The sequence below is a fragment of the Ctenopharyngodon idella genome, chromosome 4, assembly GCF_019924925.1.
Source record: "Ctenopharyngodon idella isolate HZGC_01 chromosome 4, HZGC01, whole genome shotgun sequence".
Taxonomy (NCBI): domain Eukaryota; kingdom Metazoa; phylum Chordata; class Actinopteri; order Cypriniformes; family Xenocyprididae; genus Ctenopharyngodon; species Ctenopharyngodon idella.
The window spans coordinates 317,077-337,690 of record NC_067223.1 but is presented as its reverse complement, the minus strand read 5'-3'; the positions used below and the strand labels follow the sequence as shown (position 1 = coordinate 337,690).

General features: G+C 36.6%; 2 protein-coding genes across 6 annotated transcripts in view; both read left to right on the top strand.

Annotated features, from left to right (window-relative positions):
* LOC127511502 (kinesin-like protein KIF21A) overlaps positions 1-5,911 on the top strand; it is a 57,217-nt gene extending 51,306 nt beyond the window's left edge. For all 3 annotated transcript variants that reach the window (XM_051892333.1, XM_051892332.1, XM_051892334.1), the window contains 4 exons: positions 1,870-1,987; positions 2,277-2,447; positions 3,030-3,229; positions 5,175-5,911. In XM_051892333.1, the coding sequence (XP_051748293.1) occupies positions 1,870-1,987; positions 2,277-2,447; positions 3,030-3,229; positions 5,175-5,232 (547 nt within the window). In that variant the 3' untranslated portion in view covers positions 5,233-5,911. The remainder of the gene's footprint in view (positions 1-1,869; positions 1,988-2,276; positions 2,448-3,029; positions 3,230-5,174) is intronic.
* Positions 5,912-10,775: 4,864 nt separating this feature from the next.
* The window catches only part of LOC127511505 (copine-8), a 174,512-nt gene continuing 164,673 nt past the window's right edge, over positions 10,776-20,614 (top strand). The window contains exon 1 of one of the 3 annotated variants that reach the window (XM_051892342.1): positions 10,776-11,091. In XM_051892342.1, coding sequence (XP_051748302.1) covers positions 10,982-11,091 — 110 coding nt within the window. In that variant the 5' untranslated portion in view covers positions 10,776-10,981. The remainder of the gene's footprint in view (positions 11,092-20,614) is intronic. The other 2 variants (XM_051892341.1, XM_051892343.1) reach the window with 2 other exon arrangements.

Genomic DNA, 20,614 nt, shown 5'->3' with positions numbered 1-20,614 from the left:
AACTAACTAGATTCTCTTCAAACTCCACCATGGCAATAGTTGACTGCAGTTTTGGGAAACAGTCGTGACTATTTAATTTTTCCAATGTATCGCAGTTATGTTGTTGTACAGGAAATGTACCCCTGATAACTAATCTGCTAGCCATCTAACATGCTGAGTAACTAACTGAAACATGCTTTTTTAAACTTTATGATACTACTTGACCTGAAAGAGAAACCCCACAATAGTACACATTGTACACAATAGTGCCCCCTGTGGGAGTGCATCACCAAAACATACAATATTGGGACTGATACAAGTGCATTGCAAAATGAGCGTTATGAATTGTGTTCTGCCACATTTGGAATGCACTGAGTCATAAAATTGAGCTTCTGAAGCTAGAAGCACTTACTGTACCTTCATGTATATGGGTAAACTATAGCGCTTTTACACCATTGGACCAAATGGTTCTCAGCACGGTGAGTAACGGTACCAGTAAAAGGAGTCAACACTAGTTGCCAAATGTCATAGCTAGTCTGCAGATTTTAGGCAGAAGTAACAAATTTTACTGAAAATCGCATAGTATACACTGATCAGCCATAACATTAACAACATTAAAACCACCTGCCTAATATTGTGTAGTTCCTTTTCGTGTTGCCAAAACAGCTCTGATGCGTCAAGGCATGGACCTAGACATTAGCAGCAGATCCCTTGCAAGTTGCCTGGTGGGGGCCTCCATGGATTAGATTTGTTGGTCCAGCACATCCCATAAATGCTCAATCGGATTGAGATTTGGGGAATTTGGAGGCCAAGGCAATACCTTGGACTTTTTGTCATATTCTTGAAAAAATTCCTGAACAATTTTTGCAGTGTAGTAGGGTGAATTATCCTGCTGAAAGAGGCCACTGCCATCAGGGAACACCAGTGTCAAAGTAACATCCACATGAATGCGAGGACCCAAGGTTTCCCAGTAGAACATTGCCCAGAGCATAACACTGTCTCCGCCAGCCTTCCTTCTTCCCATAGTGCATCCTGCTGATAAAAGAAAACATGATTCATCAGACCAGGCATTCCATTGTTCCATGGTCCAGTTCTGATGCTCACATGCCCATAGTAGGCACTTTCGGTGGTGGAGAAGAGTCATCATGGGCAATCTGACCTGTCTGCGGCTATGCAGCCCCATACACAGCAAACTGCAATGCACTGTGTTCTTGAATTTCATTTGTTGGAAGCCAGAAAAATGGTCAAGCCAAAAGATCTGTGGCTAGTACCTTCCAAAAGTGGTACAAGGAAGGACAATTGGTGAACTGTGCCAGGATCATGGGCACCCTAGGCTCACGGGCACCCAAGGCTCACTGATTCACGTGGTCAGATCACACAGGTCAGATCACACAGAATAGCTACCGTAGCTCAAATTGCTGAAAAACTTAATGCTGCTCATGATAGAAAGGTGTCAGAACTGACTGTTCACTTGCTGCCTATTACAGTATATCCCACCCCTTGACAGGTGTCATTGTAACAATATAATCAATGTTATTCACTTCACCTGTCAGTGGTATTAATGTTGTGACTGATCAGTATATAATGGGCACAGACTCCTATATTTAGCTTCAGACTGCGATTCCAGGATATCAAACATTTTTGATATTTTGAGCAGATTACAGAACATATATATTGTTTTCATTTGTCAAGCATCTCGAAGTAACGAGGTGCATGTTTCTGCATTTTGTTGTGTTTCAACTATTTGAAAGTTTGGTAGTGTCCGATACCAGTTTTTCCCATGTGTCCAGTGCCCAGTTTTTCCTCTGTAACATTTACAGATTTTAAAAGTTGTATAGTGTATTCCAGCCTTAAGTCTCCATTTACACATTATTCTGTTGTCTTCTACAGGTTTGTATCTACTGGGAAACTGACGGGACATCTGGGGCCGGTAATGTGTCTTGCGGTAGACCAGATGGGGAAGGGTCAAGATGTGGTCATAACAGGCTCAAAAGATCACACCGTGAAGGTACGTTCAGACATTCTAACACGCTCTCTGTAAACTAACATAAGACCCCCTATGGGTGCATATGCTGATTTCCATATGATAATTTTCACCTTTTGGTCACAGCTCATGCACAATTACACAAGCTGTTACAGCTAATTTATGGTTGCTTGAACAAAAACATTAGTTTAAACCATTATTATAACCTCAAGTACAACCAGAAACAAATCCAGGAAGATGCTTTTGGACTCCGATAGATATGCTTTTTGGTCTTGTTATGCGTCTCTTAGTCTTTTATTTTCTTGTGTTGCAGATGTTTGAAGTGGTGGAAGGCGCTCAGGGCAGCATCAGCGCCGCACATCATTTCGACCCAGCCCATAAGGATGGGCTGGAGGCTCTGGCCGTACAGGGTGATTCACTTTTTACCGCTGCCAGAGACTCCTGCATTAAAAAATGGGACCTAGCCAGCAAACAGATACAAGGGGTAAGTACCTGATGCAAGAAATGGCAGCTTTGCTGATTGACGGTAAACACTCTGGCTGTGTTCCAGAATCTTATTGAGCTGCCTACCTAAGCAGCATTTTAGGCATCATTCCCAAAGCTAAAGCTGTTTCATTTAGTATGCAGCAAAATTGTGGTGCCTACTTAAAAGATTTTGTTCTTGCAGCATTGCATGTATTCTTTGAGAACAAGTCTATCTTTGAGCTTAGTGAAAAATGCCATTCAAGATGATGGAATTGAGATGAAAATGTATTGTAAATATACAAAAAGTCTGTAGCTTAGCAGTATGCTAATGCTAAACTCTATTCGAAACAAGGAAGTCTATAATATTTGGAGAAAGCTATTTGTTAGCATTTCCATTCATCTCAGTAGCAGGTTTCAGGTCCTGAGGACAGCGAGTCAGCTCATTAGGGTTTGGAACAGAGTTAACTTTTGTTTATACCTAAAAATAAATCCATAAATGACTCTTAACTATCACACATAAAGACACTGACTGTAGTAAAACCCTCATAACCAACCTTTATTCATCCTGCTATAATTAATTTGTTTGCATGTTTTCTTGTAGCAGGTAGAATGGGCTCATTCCGATCTGCTGAGCTCTCTGGCGGTGGTCCCTGGCTCCAGTGCTGTTATGAGCGGCTGCAAGGGCGGACTGCTCAAATTCTGGCACACAGACACGCTCAGAGCTCTGGGAGAAATAAGGGGTCATGACAGCTCTGTCAATGACATCTGCACAAACAGCAATCAGCTCTTTACCGCCTCAGAGTGAGTGACAGGCATTTAAACACCAACACAAACATATAAAAATACAAATAATCAGAGCTTACAGTTAGATGCTGTATTTAGTATTAAAAGCACATAACTTATTGTTTACCATTTGTGCTACCTCAAATCGTGCGGTGTACAAGGAGAGATGTGCTATTAGTTGAGTTTGGAATATCTTAAAGAACACCCTAAAAACATAGAAACATGCTAAATACCACTCATGTAACCTCATAGCAATGCCTTGGGAACCATCTACAAATCACACATGATTAACATTGTCAGTTAATAATTACTACAGTTAGTATTTATGCTGGTAATCAGTCTGTATTTTTTATTGTATGTCCAGAAATGCATATAAATGCAATATATAATGAAATTCCCAAAGTATTACAAATATTTTACGTAACCAGAACATTCTTGGTTTTCTTATAAACTTTAGGAGATCATACTGATGATCATTGTGAGGTGGTAATTTAATGGTAATGCAGTTTGGGCATTCAATGTTGTTGTTACTTTGTCAACTAGAAAGTCATGATATTACTAAAAAGTACCAATACATTATGTAACATTAAATTAGGGTACATTGTGTGTTAACTGAATAATATGCTAAAAATGACTAGAACACCCTAGCAACTGCATAGCAACACTTTGGTGACAGCCCAGGCAAATACATAACAATGTGCTAAAAACTATCAGAACCCCCTGGCAACTGCTTAGCAGCACCATGGCAACCACTCTGAACTTGTTTTCAGCCTCTTAGCAACACCTTGGTAACTGCCCAGGCAAATAACATTGTGCTTAAAAACCACCAGATCACGCTAGCAACTGCATAGCAACACCTTGGCAACCACTCTGAACTCTTTTGCAACTGCATACTGTAGCAGCACTTTGGTAACTACCCAGGCAAATACATAACAATGTGCTAAAAACCACCAGAACAACCACCAGAACACCCAGGCAAATGCACAGCAACACCTTGGCAACCACTCAGAACACATTTACAACCATATAGCAACACCCCAGCAACTACCCACAACAACCTAGAATTGTGGCAGCTTTTGGGCAGTTACAAAAACAAAACCGTGTTTCAAAAACATTGTTTGGAAGTTAGTCGGGCCGACACCAACAACAAACGTCTAACCAATCAGCATTAGGGAGCGTATGACGATCGAGGAGAGAGAATGAGCAAGAGGGAGATTTGAAAATAAGAAAAAAAAACTGCAGAATGAGAGATGGGACACAATACAAAAGCTCAAAAGAATATAAGAAATAAAGGTTAATGACTGGGCAAGCGCTTTAGGACCATGTTTATATTAGAAAAGCTTTCTGGCGCTGGAGAGAGCTAAGTGGGAAGGCCTGAAAACATGGAGGCTGCTTTGATTCCACTTCTCATGTGAGTAACACTGGGTTTGATTGTCTGGAGCTGCTGTGCTGTTGGCGACTATCAATGAACACTTTGTATTTACTCTTGTGTACTGTACATTCATTTTTTTGTCCTTGTCGTTTGGTCATCAACTGCGCTTTATTTTTGTTGAAGCATTTTGTTGCGCGTCAGCTGTGATAAACAGACATCCACTCGCATTGCGTGTGTAACAGTGGCCATAGTGAGAGTTTTGAGGTTAAACCACTGCACAGTGACGACTGCTAGAGAATGCGGTGTGAAGCATCATTGTTAGTGCACTCGCCTGCCAGCAGCGATCGGGCCGGGGTTCAAGACCGAACTGGAGCAGGGTGGTTAGGATTGGAGTGTGCGTTTTGGAGGAGGAGCAATGAAGAGAGGGGTGGGTTTGTTTGGGTTGATTTCAAATATCAACAATGTCCAACAGCGTTTTTCAAAATCTACTGATCCCATCTTTAAATAGAAAAATAGTTGCTAAACTGCATTATAGGCAGCAGTTAAACTGCTTAGATTGTTAATCTACATTGTTTGTTTTTTTTTCCACAGTGATCGGACAGTGAAGTTCTGGCAAGTGAAAGGATCTTTAGAGGACGGCCTTCATTGACTCAGTCAAAGCAACTCTGATGAGAACAGAAGGTCACTGTGAAGGTTTTGGCTGCAAGAATTTCCTCTACCAATGTGACACTTCTTTCCTGAAACTCTGCTTCCATTCCTGTTTGGCAGTGATTCAGTGGAGAGCTTCATGTTGTAACTGCTGTATATTTTCCTCATCTACAGTGTTGAAGTGCCCTGTTTAGCTGTTGCCGACCATAATGGGGGATATTGTAGGTCAATAAGTGTTTGTTCATGTGGCACATTCCTAAAGCTGGGCTTTGGGCATCACAGACTGCCATAGGAGCAGTGCGTTTAAGAAGCACATGTGTTTGTGAACGTCATGTTGACTGGACTGAACCGATGCTTTTAAATTATTCATTAATATTGATGTCAGCTCTTTCCAATGTTTGTTGACCAAAGTTAGACTCTTTTTGTTCGAATCTTTCCATGTAACTACAACACATCACCGATCTCAATGCAACCATACAGTAGCCTTAACTGCACTGGAATGGTACGATAATATTTGCACCGCTATCTGTCTGTTTTACCTTTTTCTAAAGCCTGAACTGTTTCTTTTTCATTTCTGGTTGAAACCTTTTAGTACGCTGTACAAAAATCTTTCCTCTGGTGTACTGTAGTTATTATCAATGTCAGATGATAAGTGAAATAAACTACATCTGTCAAAATTCCACAGGTGTCTCTGCAATTTTTCAGTAAGACCTTATTCGGAGCAGCGCCATGACAGGTGTGAAAGCGAGGATGTGAGGTATAGATGTGCCGTGTTTTCAAATGCTTACGCTGTATAAATCTCCTAGATTGCTTATAATTATCCACAGCTCATTTTTTTCTGGAGTTTTTTGTCTACTTTAATTTCTTGGAATGACAGTTTCGTCAGCAGAACAATTAAAAAACACATTAAATAACAGTACAACCCACTGAAGAGAAGTATGTCTAACCCTCACAGCCTCGCTGTCATCAAAAATGCCGCTGCTGTGAATAAGGTCTATAGAATGAGCTTGAACGAATGTACATGCTGTAAAGTAGAGCTATGACTGCAATTTCAGAGTACTATCACTAGGGGGCAGTGCACACACAATGCACCTTGAACTGGCATTTACAGTGTATATTTATATGGATGCCCCTTACATTCAGTGGACGTCTGACTATTTAAAACTCCAGAAATAAAGATCTGATCATGGCCTTGTGGATTTTGATTTTTGATATTGTGTGTGATGGTACTGAAATATTAGAGTTTTTTTGGTAGTCAAAAGGTAGGATATGCCTTGGATTTGGCTGTTTTGAGAGTGTCTGAAAAAATATTTCTTACTTTAAAACTCAGTTCATAAAGTCAAAGTAAAAAATATATAATAAAGTATGTTTTAGTTATTTCTATTATTTTTTAAATTTAACAATATATTTTTTTTAAATTTCATATACATGCTTGGTGTGATGATAATCACAGCAATATTCGAGACTATAAAGATTATTATACATTTTTAATATTATTACTTAGAAAGGTGCGAAGTACAATAACATTTTTCATAAATTTAAAAAGTCTGGGCAGAAGCCCAAAATACTCAAAATCTGACAAAATGTAACATTTTAACACGCTTAAAAATTAAGAAAATATAATTAAAGTAATACAATAAACTATTATGCTCTACCCTTCAAAACTATAATGATTGCTTAACTTTTTTTTCCCCCTTTAAAATCATCCTTGGTGACAGAAAAGTCTTCTTAATAAAAGAATCTGACATTTAAATATTGATCAATGCACAAAATAGATTATTAAACAAAACCAGTTATTTTTTGTGTATTGTGCATTTGAGCCAGGCCCCTTATACCTTTAAAATGACCTTTGACCCCAAGTCTGAGGGGTTACCCATGCAAATTTTAATTTCACAGTTGTTACCAATTCATGTTTAATAGAAATCTGTGCATCTGTACCTGACAGTGTTAAATCAAATGATTAAAAGAAGCTACAGATGCTTTGACAAATTAGATGTAAGTATTGCTCTGATTAAAATATAAAACCACAGATCCATCACTCTGAAATAATTATCCCTACAAATATGTTCTCATTAGTTTCATGATGAAGTTTGAAATAACCTGACATTAAGAAGCACTCATTCTGTTTGTGAACTAATGAAACCTTATGTAAGTAAGTATCAGATTTAGCTGAGCCTGTCTGTTTGTTTGACACATTATATTTTGTGCTAATGGGAAACAGAGCAAACACTGTTGCTGTGGCATTTTATATCCTTTCTTTATTTTGCTTTATTTGCCTTAGTTACACTTCTGCAACATGTGTGGCCTGTTACCCAAAACAAATTTCAGAGTAGATTTCAGGCATTTAACCAAAAAACCCTTTGGTTTTCAGATTAATTCCTGCAGCACTCTATTAGAGGACGGGAACTACTGTAAATGTTATAATGCTGTAGCCGATTTGCTGCACGGACATGGTGCAAGTCCTTCTCTTACATGCAGCACCTCACCGCCCAGCAGCTGTCTCCATCTCGCAAGGCACTCATCTAAATTTAGAATAAGAGGGAATTCACTCAGCTGTAAGGAATCTCTCAGCTCAAGCACAAACACCCTCACGTCATCCTACCGTACTCTGCTGTAATGTCAGTCATTCATCTGCTTCTTACTGGAAACATTATGAAAGGATACAGGATTCAGTTTGAACAACTGTAGGAAGTGCAAATTCAAAAACTCAATATAAAAACCATATGCATACATTCTCTGAATAAATACCATGATTTATCGCTTGATGAGAGTGTTGAAATAAATCAAAGGTCTTTGTTCTTCATGGTGAGACATGTTGATTGACTTAAAGGCTATTCCTGATGAAGCCAGGAGTACGGACGGAGAGATAATGAAAATGACCTGCTGAGATGAGGAGTTCTAATATTTCATCTTTTTTTTTTTTTTTTTTTTTTTTTTTTTTAAACAAGTAACATTTAGATAACGAATAAAAGATGGCTGGCTGATTGGCCAATACAATTTTTGTCATGGCCAAAGTAAAATTATATAAATTATATAGTCATGCAATATATCAATATATCCAATGAGACTGTTTGTATATTTCCCCCCCTAAAAAAAGTCAAAGCATCAAGGTTTGTGTGTCACCAAGTAAAACACACAGAATGGAACAGAGTATGAGAGTGGAGTGGGGAAAGCAAAGGTTTGCTTACTTCTTTGCTTCTTTGGTTTTTCATTTCCTGCAAAAAAAAAAAAAAAAAAAAAAAAATCCTGAAGTGGGTGAAAAACATGCTCAAATTGAATAAAAAAGTATCAAAAATATCAACATTCTTGCAACTGCATAATCAATGTTGTTATTTTTTAACTAAAACAAAACTATTAAAAAACACATTTAAAATTATTTGTTATTTTAAAAAAAATTCTGTGAATTGAAACAAAGCTGCAATAAAATAAAATATAAATATTACAAGAAAAATGAATAAAAATTAGAAATAGCCTTGCCAACTAACTGAAATAAAATGAGTTTAAATGCTAAAAAGTACTTCAGTCTCCGACGCTGTTCACATTGTAAACACAGTGCAGCACTTCCGGGTTCTATTTCAGAACTCCGGCTCAGTATTTGCAGGCTCCTGCATCTATACCACACGCATGCATCGTGGTGCATAAACAGCATCAGAGACTGACACAGAAGAGAAGAAATTGTTGAATAAAGTCGGGGGTTTTTTGCACACAAAAAGTATTCTCGTCACTTCATAACCACTGTAGTTGCACTGACTATTTTAACAATGTCTTTACTACCTTTTTTGGCATTGAAAGTGGTAATTGTGTTCCTGTCTATGGGGGGTCAGAAAGCTCTCGGATTTCATTAAAAATATTTTTATTTGTTTTCCGAAGATGAATGAAGGTCTTACGGATTTGGAACGACATGAGGGTGAGCAATTTATGACAGAACTTTCATTTTTGGGTGAACTAACCCTTTAAGGCGAGGAATACAGACAGGAGCAAAAACAAAACAAACAAACAAAAAAACATCATAAACAATGAGAACAGACAAAGTACCGACCCACTCATGGTAATATAAATACAAAAAATAACGAGTGGTAAAACAAGGCACAGGTGGGACTGATTAATTAACCATAGCAACCAGTGACACAGGTGCTCAACACAAAGAACCAGAACACAGACAATACGTGATGACTAACAGGTTTCCTAAAAGAACTTCTATAGCAAACTGTGGCACATAACACATATGTTTTAGAGTATGAAACCTCATACAAAAGATCATTTTTTCATCTTGAATATTTAATGCTTCAAAAGAGCCACTTATATGTTATCCATTCAATTCTACCATTCATATAAAGACTCTAACAGCATATACTATAGACTATAACAACATTCACTATTATTAAATTAAAACTTATTTCATATGCATTTGTTAGATATCTGTTGAGTCATCCAAAGCTGTCCCTTTATGATTTTAATCGATGGCCAGTTGTTTGTTATTTAGCATGAATGTACTGCTAATCCAAACCTGACGGCAAAAGTCAATAATCACTGTTGTTGATCCCTGAAATGTGAGTTTTTCCACGAGTCACTAGAGACAGCATTGCCATTTCCTCATAAATTCAACACACCACTCGTCATGACTGCCCATGTGTAATAACTGGTTATATTCAAAGCAGCTGTAAAGAAAGTCAATTCAACATGCCTCATCTGAGAACAATGCAACATAATGAACTCATCTGTATTCCTGCATTGAGTCTGAAAGGATGCAAGAAGTTTTTGTTGAAAATATATACATTATATTTTTTTGTCTCTTGAAATTTCGAAGTGTTTGTGTTGTTTCAGAAGACTTTTATTAAACTGCTGGAGTTGTATGATTCAGTTGGAACAACTTCCTCAATGCTCAAATTTTGGAACGAACATTATGGAAAGAAAGAGAATCAACTGATCATAAGATGAACATTAAATTTGTATTCAAATAGCTTAATAAATGTACACATTATATGTACATTAGAAATTAATTTTAACAGTCTAAGTAATAGTCAGCCATATTTACACACTTGCACATGTATTGTGTTATTACTGTCTACAACAAAATACTGCTTTTAACATTTTATAACATAATCAATATTAACATAATCACAGACAAATGTGTAGTAATTACTAAACATTTATTATTTTATTATAATTATATAATAATAATTATAATAATAATACTTATTATTATTATTATTATATTATATTTCATTATTACTAGTGTTATTATTATTATATTATTTAAATATGGTATTTATATTATATGCCACATACAAAATAATACTTAAATTATACAACAATATTTATTTTAATAAATAGGCCTACTGAATTATTTAATGCCTATATTTATGATTGTATTCTATAACAGTATTATTATTATTATTATTATTATTATTAAGAAGAAGAAGAAGACGGAGAATGGCATTAATGGAATTGTTGTTGCTGTATCTGTCACGGCATTGTCAGTGTTAAATCTGTTTTGAGTCTCACATGAATTCACAGCGAAGAATTCTCCAAGTGTGGCACCATTCCTTCGCCCATGCAGCACCACACACACTCTCTAACACACTCACACTCTCTCATGGCGAGCAGAAGGGACGCCGTCTCTGTTATGGACTGACGGAAGCTCTGCTTTCCTTCTAGCATTCTTTCGATACCCATGAATTCACTAGCGTAAAGAGGCGTGAGTCTCCACACTCTTCCGCCTAAAGGGGTTAAATAAAGGAAACCTCACCATGAACAGTATGAGCAGTTGCGGCTTCCTGAATATGGCGACGACAGGAGATTTTGACCCGCTCAACGCCACTATTCCTGCTACAAAAGTTGAGATTACAGTCTCGTGCAGGTGAGGAACGTTTACGTACCGCTCACACCTTTACGCACAACTGCCATTTATTGACATTAAGTTACCCGTGATGTTTTAATGCAACATTTGGAGACGACACAATTACGCATGATATTTTGGCACAAAACCAGGTTATCTCCTAAATCTAATGCGTAGATGTGTAAACGTGGTGTATATGTGGATATCATAAGAGAAGAAATATATTTCCACTGTACTTAAAATCTCGGGAGTTTTTCGAGCTGTCACTTTCTTTCGCACCATAACAAACCCTATCCACACCGCTTCTTCCACCAACTGTAAGACAAATGCCTAACATAAGTTTTGTTTTGTTTTGGAATAACTATATGGTGCTTTTCTGAGGTGGGTTATAACTTCAGAAGTGAAATAAATTGTTTTACAGTATGATTTAAAGGTGGACTTTGTAATGATTATGATTCGTTTTTCTGTGTGGGTCTAGTCATACAGCAAACCGATAACACAGTCGCACATTTGTTTTCTCTCATGATGAGGTCTATCGTATCTATTGATTTCTATTTTTTATACTGAACTACTGATGTGTCTGTCCTTAAACTCTTAGCCATAAATTGGCTTATTATGTTTATTGAACCTTTCTCATATGGTCTCATTTAGGTTTTACTATCCACTAATAATTTGGTCTCCACAAGGTAGAAAAACCCCACACACTTGTTGTATGACGAATAGGGGCTTCCTGTTGATTTCTGTTGTTTTTATATTAAAATAATTAATTACTATTGTTACACACAGTGCTTCCAAAAACCTTTTGAAATTTTTAGATTAAGATAGTCCATTTAATTCTTTCTTACTTTAAACTACAAACGACTGCAAAACTACACACACACACACACAGGTTTGTTTTGCTATCTTAGTGAGGACATTCCATAAGCGTAATGGTTTTCATACTGTACAAACTGTATATTCTGTCCCCCTACACTACCCCTACTCCTAAACCTACCCATCACAGAAAACATTCTGCATTTTTACATTTTTAATAAAACATTGTTTAGTATGTTTTTAAAGCTATTTTAAATATGAGGACTCATGAAATGTCCTCATAAAACATGTTAATGTCGTAATACCAGTGTAATACCCATGTCATTTTACAAATTGGTGTCCTCATAAATCACAAATGTTTGAATCAAACATGTTTCCATGATGCTGTTCAAATTGTTCAAGAGTAGTTTATGGTGAATATAGGAGAAATCACATTTTAACTCAAATATTTAACAATCCTTGACACATTCCTTATCCTACACACACTTACTAAAATACTGTTATGATTCATATTTTTATTAATATACTGTATCATTAGGATTACTGGTGATTTACCTTTTGAACTCACTCTCCCACCAGAAGCGAGTCATTTGGAGAATGATTATCTTATATTTCTCAACACTCTTTTGTTTAGCTGGAAAATTATGGCTTTAATAACGCAGAAAAAAAAATGTTTGGGAAAATTATTGATTGATGTGCATTTAGAGATTGTTCAAATGAATAATTTATGTGCATAAGTTTGTGATGCATCTGGCTTCCCTCACATAAACAAATGCGAGTGGGCAGGAGCTGTCCGCTCAGCCATTGTGAGGAGATGTTGACGGTGAATTACTATGCTCTGTGTCCCCTTGGGCAGGCTTGTGCAACAGGGAATACACACACACACACACACATAGGTGCACACAATCTAGAAGCTCTTTTGCAACACTGCACCGGGTGGGAAGGGAACAGAAGTGGTGCCATGGTTACGATCAGGTACATTCCTGTACTGTAGGGCCACTTTACCACTGTCACCATGGTTATCATTGCAGATGAGCAGATAGAGGAGAATGTCTATATTCATAAGATCACAGTAAACCCTGTGAAATAAAATGCAAAATTAGATGCATATTACATTTAGTGTCTAGTGTTATGGATATTTCAAGGCCCATAGGTGTGGTGAATTTTGCATGTTGAGGAAGTTAGCTTGGTTTTTTTAGCTGTTAATTATGTTTCAGAGTGACCAGAGTTCAATTTTCAACACGGGTGGTTTCTTGGCTGTGTAATCTGAACTAGAAGCGCATGAGGGTGTTAGGTCACTGTAATCACATACAAATTGGTGAATGGCTAGAGAATATCCAACCTGACTGGTTTATGCATGTTAAATATAGTCTGTTTTAAAGGGCTTTTTTTAGAGATGATTTAATTGCAGTTTTTTCTTTTTCTTTTCTTTTTTTGCGTAAGAAGTGAATACAGGAAACGTGGGTAACAGATAACGGACATGTGTTTCAGGTTAAAATATGAGTGTATATTAGAGCTGCACGATTCTGGATAAATTGAGAATCACAATTTTTTTGTTTCAAACAGAGATCACGATTCTCCCAAGATCATGAATAGACAACTAAACAAAATAACATGTCATTTACTAGAGGTTCTGATAAAATGTTAATTGCTGCAGTCTATTTAAAAAAAATAATTTATTTGAATGAATTATTTGGGGGGGAAAAAATCAGCTTGAATTAATGATTCAATGACTCATTTATAAAGACATCACTGTTTCATTACCCGATGAATCAGTGTTTTTGAACGAATCCCTTGAGTGAATGATTCAATTACAATAATCAAATACATTTTTAATAGTCACTGGTGTAACAATGTAATTTATACAATCTTTATTTGAATCGTCAAGTTTGATTGCTACCATAGACATCAGTGTTTATATCCAAGCTATAAACTTCTATACCAGTCCTTCTGTGATATTTTGAATTACTTTAAGACAGAAATAATGATACTGTGTGGTTGAAAAGACTGTTTCATACAGTATATATGACATTACCGAATCTCTGTCATATAGGAATAAGATTGCATAGATGTTTGAATCGAGATCGTTTAATGATTTATTATGCAGCTCTAGTGTATATTTTGGTGTAATTGCTGACCATTTAATTTTTAAAAAGTAAAAATATAATATATAATAAAAAACGCATGTATATAAAATGCTAAATAGTTAAATAGTATTTATTTAAAATAGTTGCATGCTATGTTGTCAAGACGTTACAGTTTGAATTTTAAATGATAGAATGTATAGTAGTAAGAAAAAATATGATTTTTTTATTGCTATATTCATAGATCAGTAAATGTACACCCATCATAAATGGATGTCGTGACTACATCTGATGTTTATCAGTATAAAAGGAATCTACAGATAATTATAATCTGAAGTTAAGGTTATATATACTTATTCAGCACATGGTCCCACAAACATTGTAGGTTTACAAGTTCTTCAGAGGTGGAGAAGGGACCTCAGTTACATATTGTGCAAACTTGTAGCTGTGGTTTAAGTTATTTTACTGTTCTGTTTTACTGTTTTTTCCATAAATATTAGAGTTTGAGATCAAACAATAATTGGTGGAGCCCCTGCAGTACTGCCACAGACACCCTGTTGAAGACCCCTGGCCTATAATGTAAAATCACATGGCATGCACAGATTCCTTCTGTGAACAATATTCTCAAATGTTGTCAACGATGGATTTGCAATAATCGAAATTAATTAATTAATGAATTTCTGTTCCTCTGTTTCTGAACACCTGTAAATGCAAGTTCAGATATTTTTACTCTCATAGATAATTATGCTTTTGGGAAACATGCCTTAGAGATTGAATATTATGTGCGACTAATGTTCTGCTTAGTGCTTTGGGAAACTCATCCTGAGTCAGTAATAGAAGCTCTTTCCTCTCGTATTGAATAACCAGTAACACAATGTAATTCAATTGAAAAGTTCAGCTCCAGAATACATAAACTTGCATTTTCCTTTTTTTTTACGGCTCTATTAAAGCCGGGGTGGGCTGTCACAGATAGATAAGAATCCCCCTTTGGACTCTGGTAAACAGCTTTGCTTGACACAATTCCTGTGTTAATTTTTTCCTGTTTGATTCACAGCTCTTCATTTTCAATATTTGACCTAATGTGTGTTATTAATTTGACCTAATGTGACTTAATGTGTGTTATGTGATGTCAAGTCATTCAGACAGGTCTTGTCCATGCAGAGGAATAGCAGTAATTCAATAGTAAAGTGTTGCTTGTATGCATGTTTTGGACGGCTGAATTTTCAGCTTTTTACTGCATTGTTATGCAGTTGCTAGGGTACACTAGGTGGTTGCTAGGGTGTTGATATGGTGTTATACTGGACCTAGTTCCCAAGTCTTTATAATATTCTGATCTGTAGATATGGCTTGTGGCAAAAAATGTAAAACTGATATCTTATAAAAGTAATTACTTCAGCTTCAACTTTTAAATGTCAAACGTAACTCGGCTGGATTTCCCGATAACGTTGTCTCTTTGCGCTACAAAGACTCTAAAAGTATACCTTAATTGCAGATATACCTTTTCTAGGCTTGTTCCCCGAACTATACCTTAGAAGGTTGCTTAAGGTATAATTTCTTAAGTGCGACATTACCAGGTGCTGTCCATGGTGGTGATGCTGAATTGGTTGATATCGATGCAGGGGCTGCTTCAATGCGTTATGTGAAGAATCAGTGTTCTTTATAAAAGAAGCACTTCAGAAGTAGAAATTGCATTCATCAGGACTCATGGGAAATAATCCAAACTACAAAGTAATCTATATTGTAATTTATCTAAAGTCTGGTTGCTCTATATTCTTGCTGAGCCCCCAGCTTTAGTTTAAGGCGACCGTTATTTTAGAACATTATTTTAGAACGTATTAATTCCTTAGAGACGCATCATGCACCTGACAGATATGTAGGTATCACGTTTATATAATTTTTCCTTTTTTATTCAAAATATTCACAAACTTGTTAACTATATCATGAATTTTATCATATATTCCGACTGTAAAATATGTGGAAGTGAATGTGTTTTGTCGCACAATGAGTTTGCGCGGCAATTCAGAGCTGTCGGATTTATGAAATTTTCACCGAAATACATAAAAGTATGTGGCCAGTGAACTGGGAGAAGAATAGAGTAAACTTTATTGTTTCATACACAATGTGTATCTGATATGAATAAAACACTTCGTCAAATTATATAATTGAATGGGTTATTATTGCAGCTTCCATAGACATCAGTATATGGAATTTAAATTGAACAAACTATAAATGTCTTTTTAAATAGCCTAATACTTCATTCAAATGTTTGTTGAAATGTCTGAAGTCTAAAATAAACCTGATGTAGTTGAAAACACTGAATAGTTGTAGTTGTAAATACAGTATATGACAAGTGCTGAGCGCGTCTGTCTCTGGCTCAGTGCCAAAGCATGTTTGAATTTAGCAGTGAAGCCTTGAACGTTCTAATCACACCGGTGTGATCGTATGCGTCAAAGAGTTAAAATCAACAACGTTTTGGGGGTGGAGGGGGGACAAATAGAAACTGAGGGGGCAATGCCTCCTTTTGCCCCTTTTAGCCTAATTGAACACTGGGTGTATTACAACTTTAGAATTATATTCATATAGACTGTCAACAGTGATAATGTATAGAAGGTATAAGAGTGGTCCAGACCAACCTTACAAACGTATGACTTACAGAAGGTATACTTAACTAAGAGCATTTCAGGAAACACATATTAACGTTAAGGTACAGCTTAAGGTAAAATTTAAGAATGATGTAGAGTCCAGAGCTTTTGAGTGTGACTGTGAGAGTTTGATAAGAGCTCTGCTAGTACACAACATTTATCTTTATATATTCAGCTCACACCTTTTTTTAACTGCAAATTACATTTTGCAGAAGGAGTATGTTATGCAGTCATTTATTAATTTATGTCATATTGTTTTACAGTTAATAAAAAGGCTAAACTAACTGTTACAGTAGTCGGTACCAATCAAATTTCACGGTTCTCTGTACCAATTTTGGTACCATAGCAAAAACAATTGGAATTATTTAAGGTCCCATTATTTAATCTTTGTTGACAATAGTAAATAAAAATACATCTGCTCAGTTATTAACTCAGGACCATTAAATACACATTTTGATTTTAATTATGTATTATTAAATGTTGAAATTGACATTAACTAAGACTATTAAATGATTTTTAAGTATTTTTTTTTTTTATTGCTAGTTTATGTTAACTAATGTAGTCCACTAATTTAAACAAATGGAACCTGTAAAGTGTACATTTTTAACTATTTATTTAATTGTGTAAAAATAAATTTTAATAAATACAAAATAAATGAAATGAGTTAGTTATTAATGCTTATAATAATTATAAGTAAATAACATGTTAAAACATCAGCATCACAAAACTCAAGCTAAACAAAAACTGGAGCTTTGATTGGATTCTAAATAACTTAAACACCTCTGATTGGCCATTGTGTTCACATGTTCAACAGAAATGTCTGTGATTAGCTGCAATGCACAACACTTCAAAAACATGTTGTAAGTAGAATCCTGCTTTTCAGACAGTTCACACACAAATTGACCAATTACTCAGTACTACAGAAAGGCTGTTGTTCTGTATTTAAAATTTAAGATTTAACTTCAAGGCATCAAAGTACTTTGGACAAAACTATCTATATCTCAGTGCAGTCTGTTTGTTTTTACACATTGAATTTCTGTGGTAAAAGCTTAGCATGTACTGAACCTGGAATTTTCCTTTAGGAGCATTTTCGGAGTTTCTCTTTTGAATAGTTTCACATTTAGGGAGGACTGTTCTATCCTGAAACACCACATTTATTTAGCCAGGACTGTTTTTACAGAATCGTCTTCCATTCTGAGATGATCCAAGATCCAGCGTGCCAATTTATGATTCTCACGTCCAACTTCATTAGAAGATGCTCGTTAGGGATGTTTTTAATAAGCTCTTGCTCGGGTGTAGGTGCTGGGGGTCTCATTTACTCTGTAATCGATCTGAAGGGTCAAAAGAGCAGCTGTAGACCCAGCTGAGTCTAGTCTCTCTCGAGGTAGATTTCTCAACATTTCTACTCCATAAGCCAGTATCCTTAAATCCCCGATTAAAAACGCATCCTTAATTTTATGCAAAATTTATTCAGGGAATAACTTCACATCAGAGAGGCCATGGTGGGTTCACTTGTTGTTTGTTTAAAATGAATGGGAATGACACGCTCAAGCTCAGTTGGACATTCTTCTAATGTTTTCTAATCTAATATTGCAACAAAAAAAAAACAAAAAAAAAAACAATGGTTTGGAATGACATAATTTTAATATTTGGTTGAGCAAATCCTTTAAATAATCACAACAGCACAGGCTGCAGGTGGTTAAGAATAGTGTGTGTGTGTGTGTGTGTGTGTGTGTGTGTGTGTGTGTGTGTGTGTGTGTGTGTGTGTCCGTGTCCGTGTGTGTTTGTGCAAATGCGTGAGAATCTGAGTGTGGGTGTGTAATTTACACGGTTTCCAGCCAGGGGATGTGTTTGATCCCCTGAGATGAATTGATTTTATCCAGTCCATCCTAATTTTGCTTTGTAGCTTTATATATTTATTCACAAATTTGTATTTGTTTGAACCTGAGTGCTTGAGAGGTGTACAGTGGCATTAAAGGAATAATTTATTTACTCACCCTGTTGTTCCAAACATATGACTTACTTGCTTTTGTGGAGCATAAAAGGATACATTTTGAATAATGTATTGATCTCATTTGGTATGCAACTATACAATAAATGAGGCCTGGAGCTTTTAAGCTTCAAAAAGGAAGCTTAAAAGAGGTCCATATGACTCTGTACTTTATGTCTTCTGCAGCCATACAATAGGGTTTTTTTTTTTTTTTTTTTGAGCTAATCACGAATCATTCAGAGGTGCATTTCCTGAAAGCATTGTTAATAAACTATGATTGCGATTTTTGTTGGTGTTTCATGTAACCACAGATCCAATGAGCATTCACAAACAGCAAATTTTCCAACGATGCATCATACTATGGTAGTTAAGAAGCGAGTTACCAGTTATGGGAAATACACAACGGACTGGTTTTAACTGATTCACTGAAAAGATCTGACTCATTAGAATGATTCTTTCACAAATCATTGCTGCTTCTCTCATGAGCTCTCATAAAAGCATCTGTCAGGGTTAAGCAGCTGTTTAGTTAGTTTCTTTTGGTTCAGTCCTCATTGTTTTCTGTTTACCAGTTTCTTCTTGCCTTATCTGTTACCATTAATTGAGTCACCCAGGTGTTGTGTGTTTGTTAACGATCTCTGTGTATTTAAGCCCTCAGTTTACTCAGTTCTGTGTTCCTTGTCTCTAAAGGCCGGAACACACCAAGCCGACGGTCGGCCGTCGGGCAGTTTTTGTTCGTCGGCCGACTAAGTTTTCTCAGTGTGTTCCGCACCGTCGGCTGAAGTTGGTCCTTGTCGGCTTTTTTCCGGCCGATTTGAAATGTTGAATCGGCGTCAGAGCTCGTTGGTCCGTCGGGCCATCTGATCATTCTGATTGGCCGTTTAGCTACTGCCACCTGCTGGTACGGAAATGCATTTCATCTTGCGCAGGCGCAGAATGACGTGCTACTTGGCCGTCGGGTGTCGAGCGTCGGTTTGGTGTGTCAGGGCAACTTTGGACACAGACACTGCCGACGTGAGCCAACCCCGCAGTCTGCTTTCGTCGCCACTAGTTCGTCGGCGTTGGCTTGGTGTGTTCCGGCCTTAAGAATCAAAGGGGCTGTTTACACAACACCGTTTTCAACTACAAACGGAAAACTTTTAATGCGTTTTGACTGTTCATTTACACGACAACAGCCTTTTGGTGGCCTGGAAATGCAAACTTTTGAAAATGGGTTTCAAAGTCCACATTTTCGAAAATGATACTCCATCTCTGTGTAAACTGCAGAAATGCTAATCTGTGGAAGCGGTTACGGAATGCACATGCGTATTACGTGTTTAGTCTATCCACCTTATTTTTCAACGCGAAGGTAAGGTGTTTTTTGTGAATTTGTGAGACTTACGATTTATAAGCCACTATAGGGAAATAATGAGAAGAATATCGAAGTGCAGTAAACTGTAAAAAAAGGTGGATAGGCATGCATGTGTGGCACGTGTGCTCTGTAAAAGAATGTTTATGCGCAGGAGGGTAGTCTTTCTTTACAAAGTGACATCGGCAGCTACTTGTCTGGCATGCATAATACAGCGTTTTTAAGACACTGTTGTCGTGTAAACGTACGTAAGTTATGTGGTTGTGGTTTCCTTTGAGCTTCTACTTTTGTGGATTATTCTAGACTGTTTCCTTTTGAGTCATTCGTTGCTGTGCACTATTTTACTGCAGCCACGTGTGACAGCGTCACAGATTTTTTGTAAGGATTTTCTGTGAATAATTTACATTTCGGCCTGTTATCATATGATTTCAGAAGACTTGCAATATTTATCGGGACTACATTTATGATACTTTTATTGTAATTTTTTTGAGTTTAACAACCCCAATTCCCATTCACTTCTGATTATAGTAAGAAATGTTGGCCAGGAGACCACAGAAAAAAATGTTTTGGAGCGTCATTGTCACCAGTGGTTGCAAGGAACACACGATGAAGGTGAAGATCAGGTGTAACATCTTTAATAATCCACTTACAAGGCAATACAAACAAGATA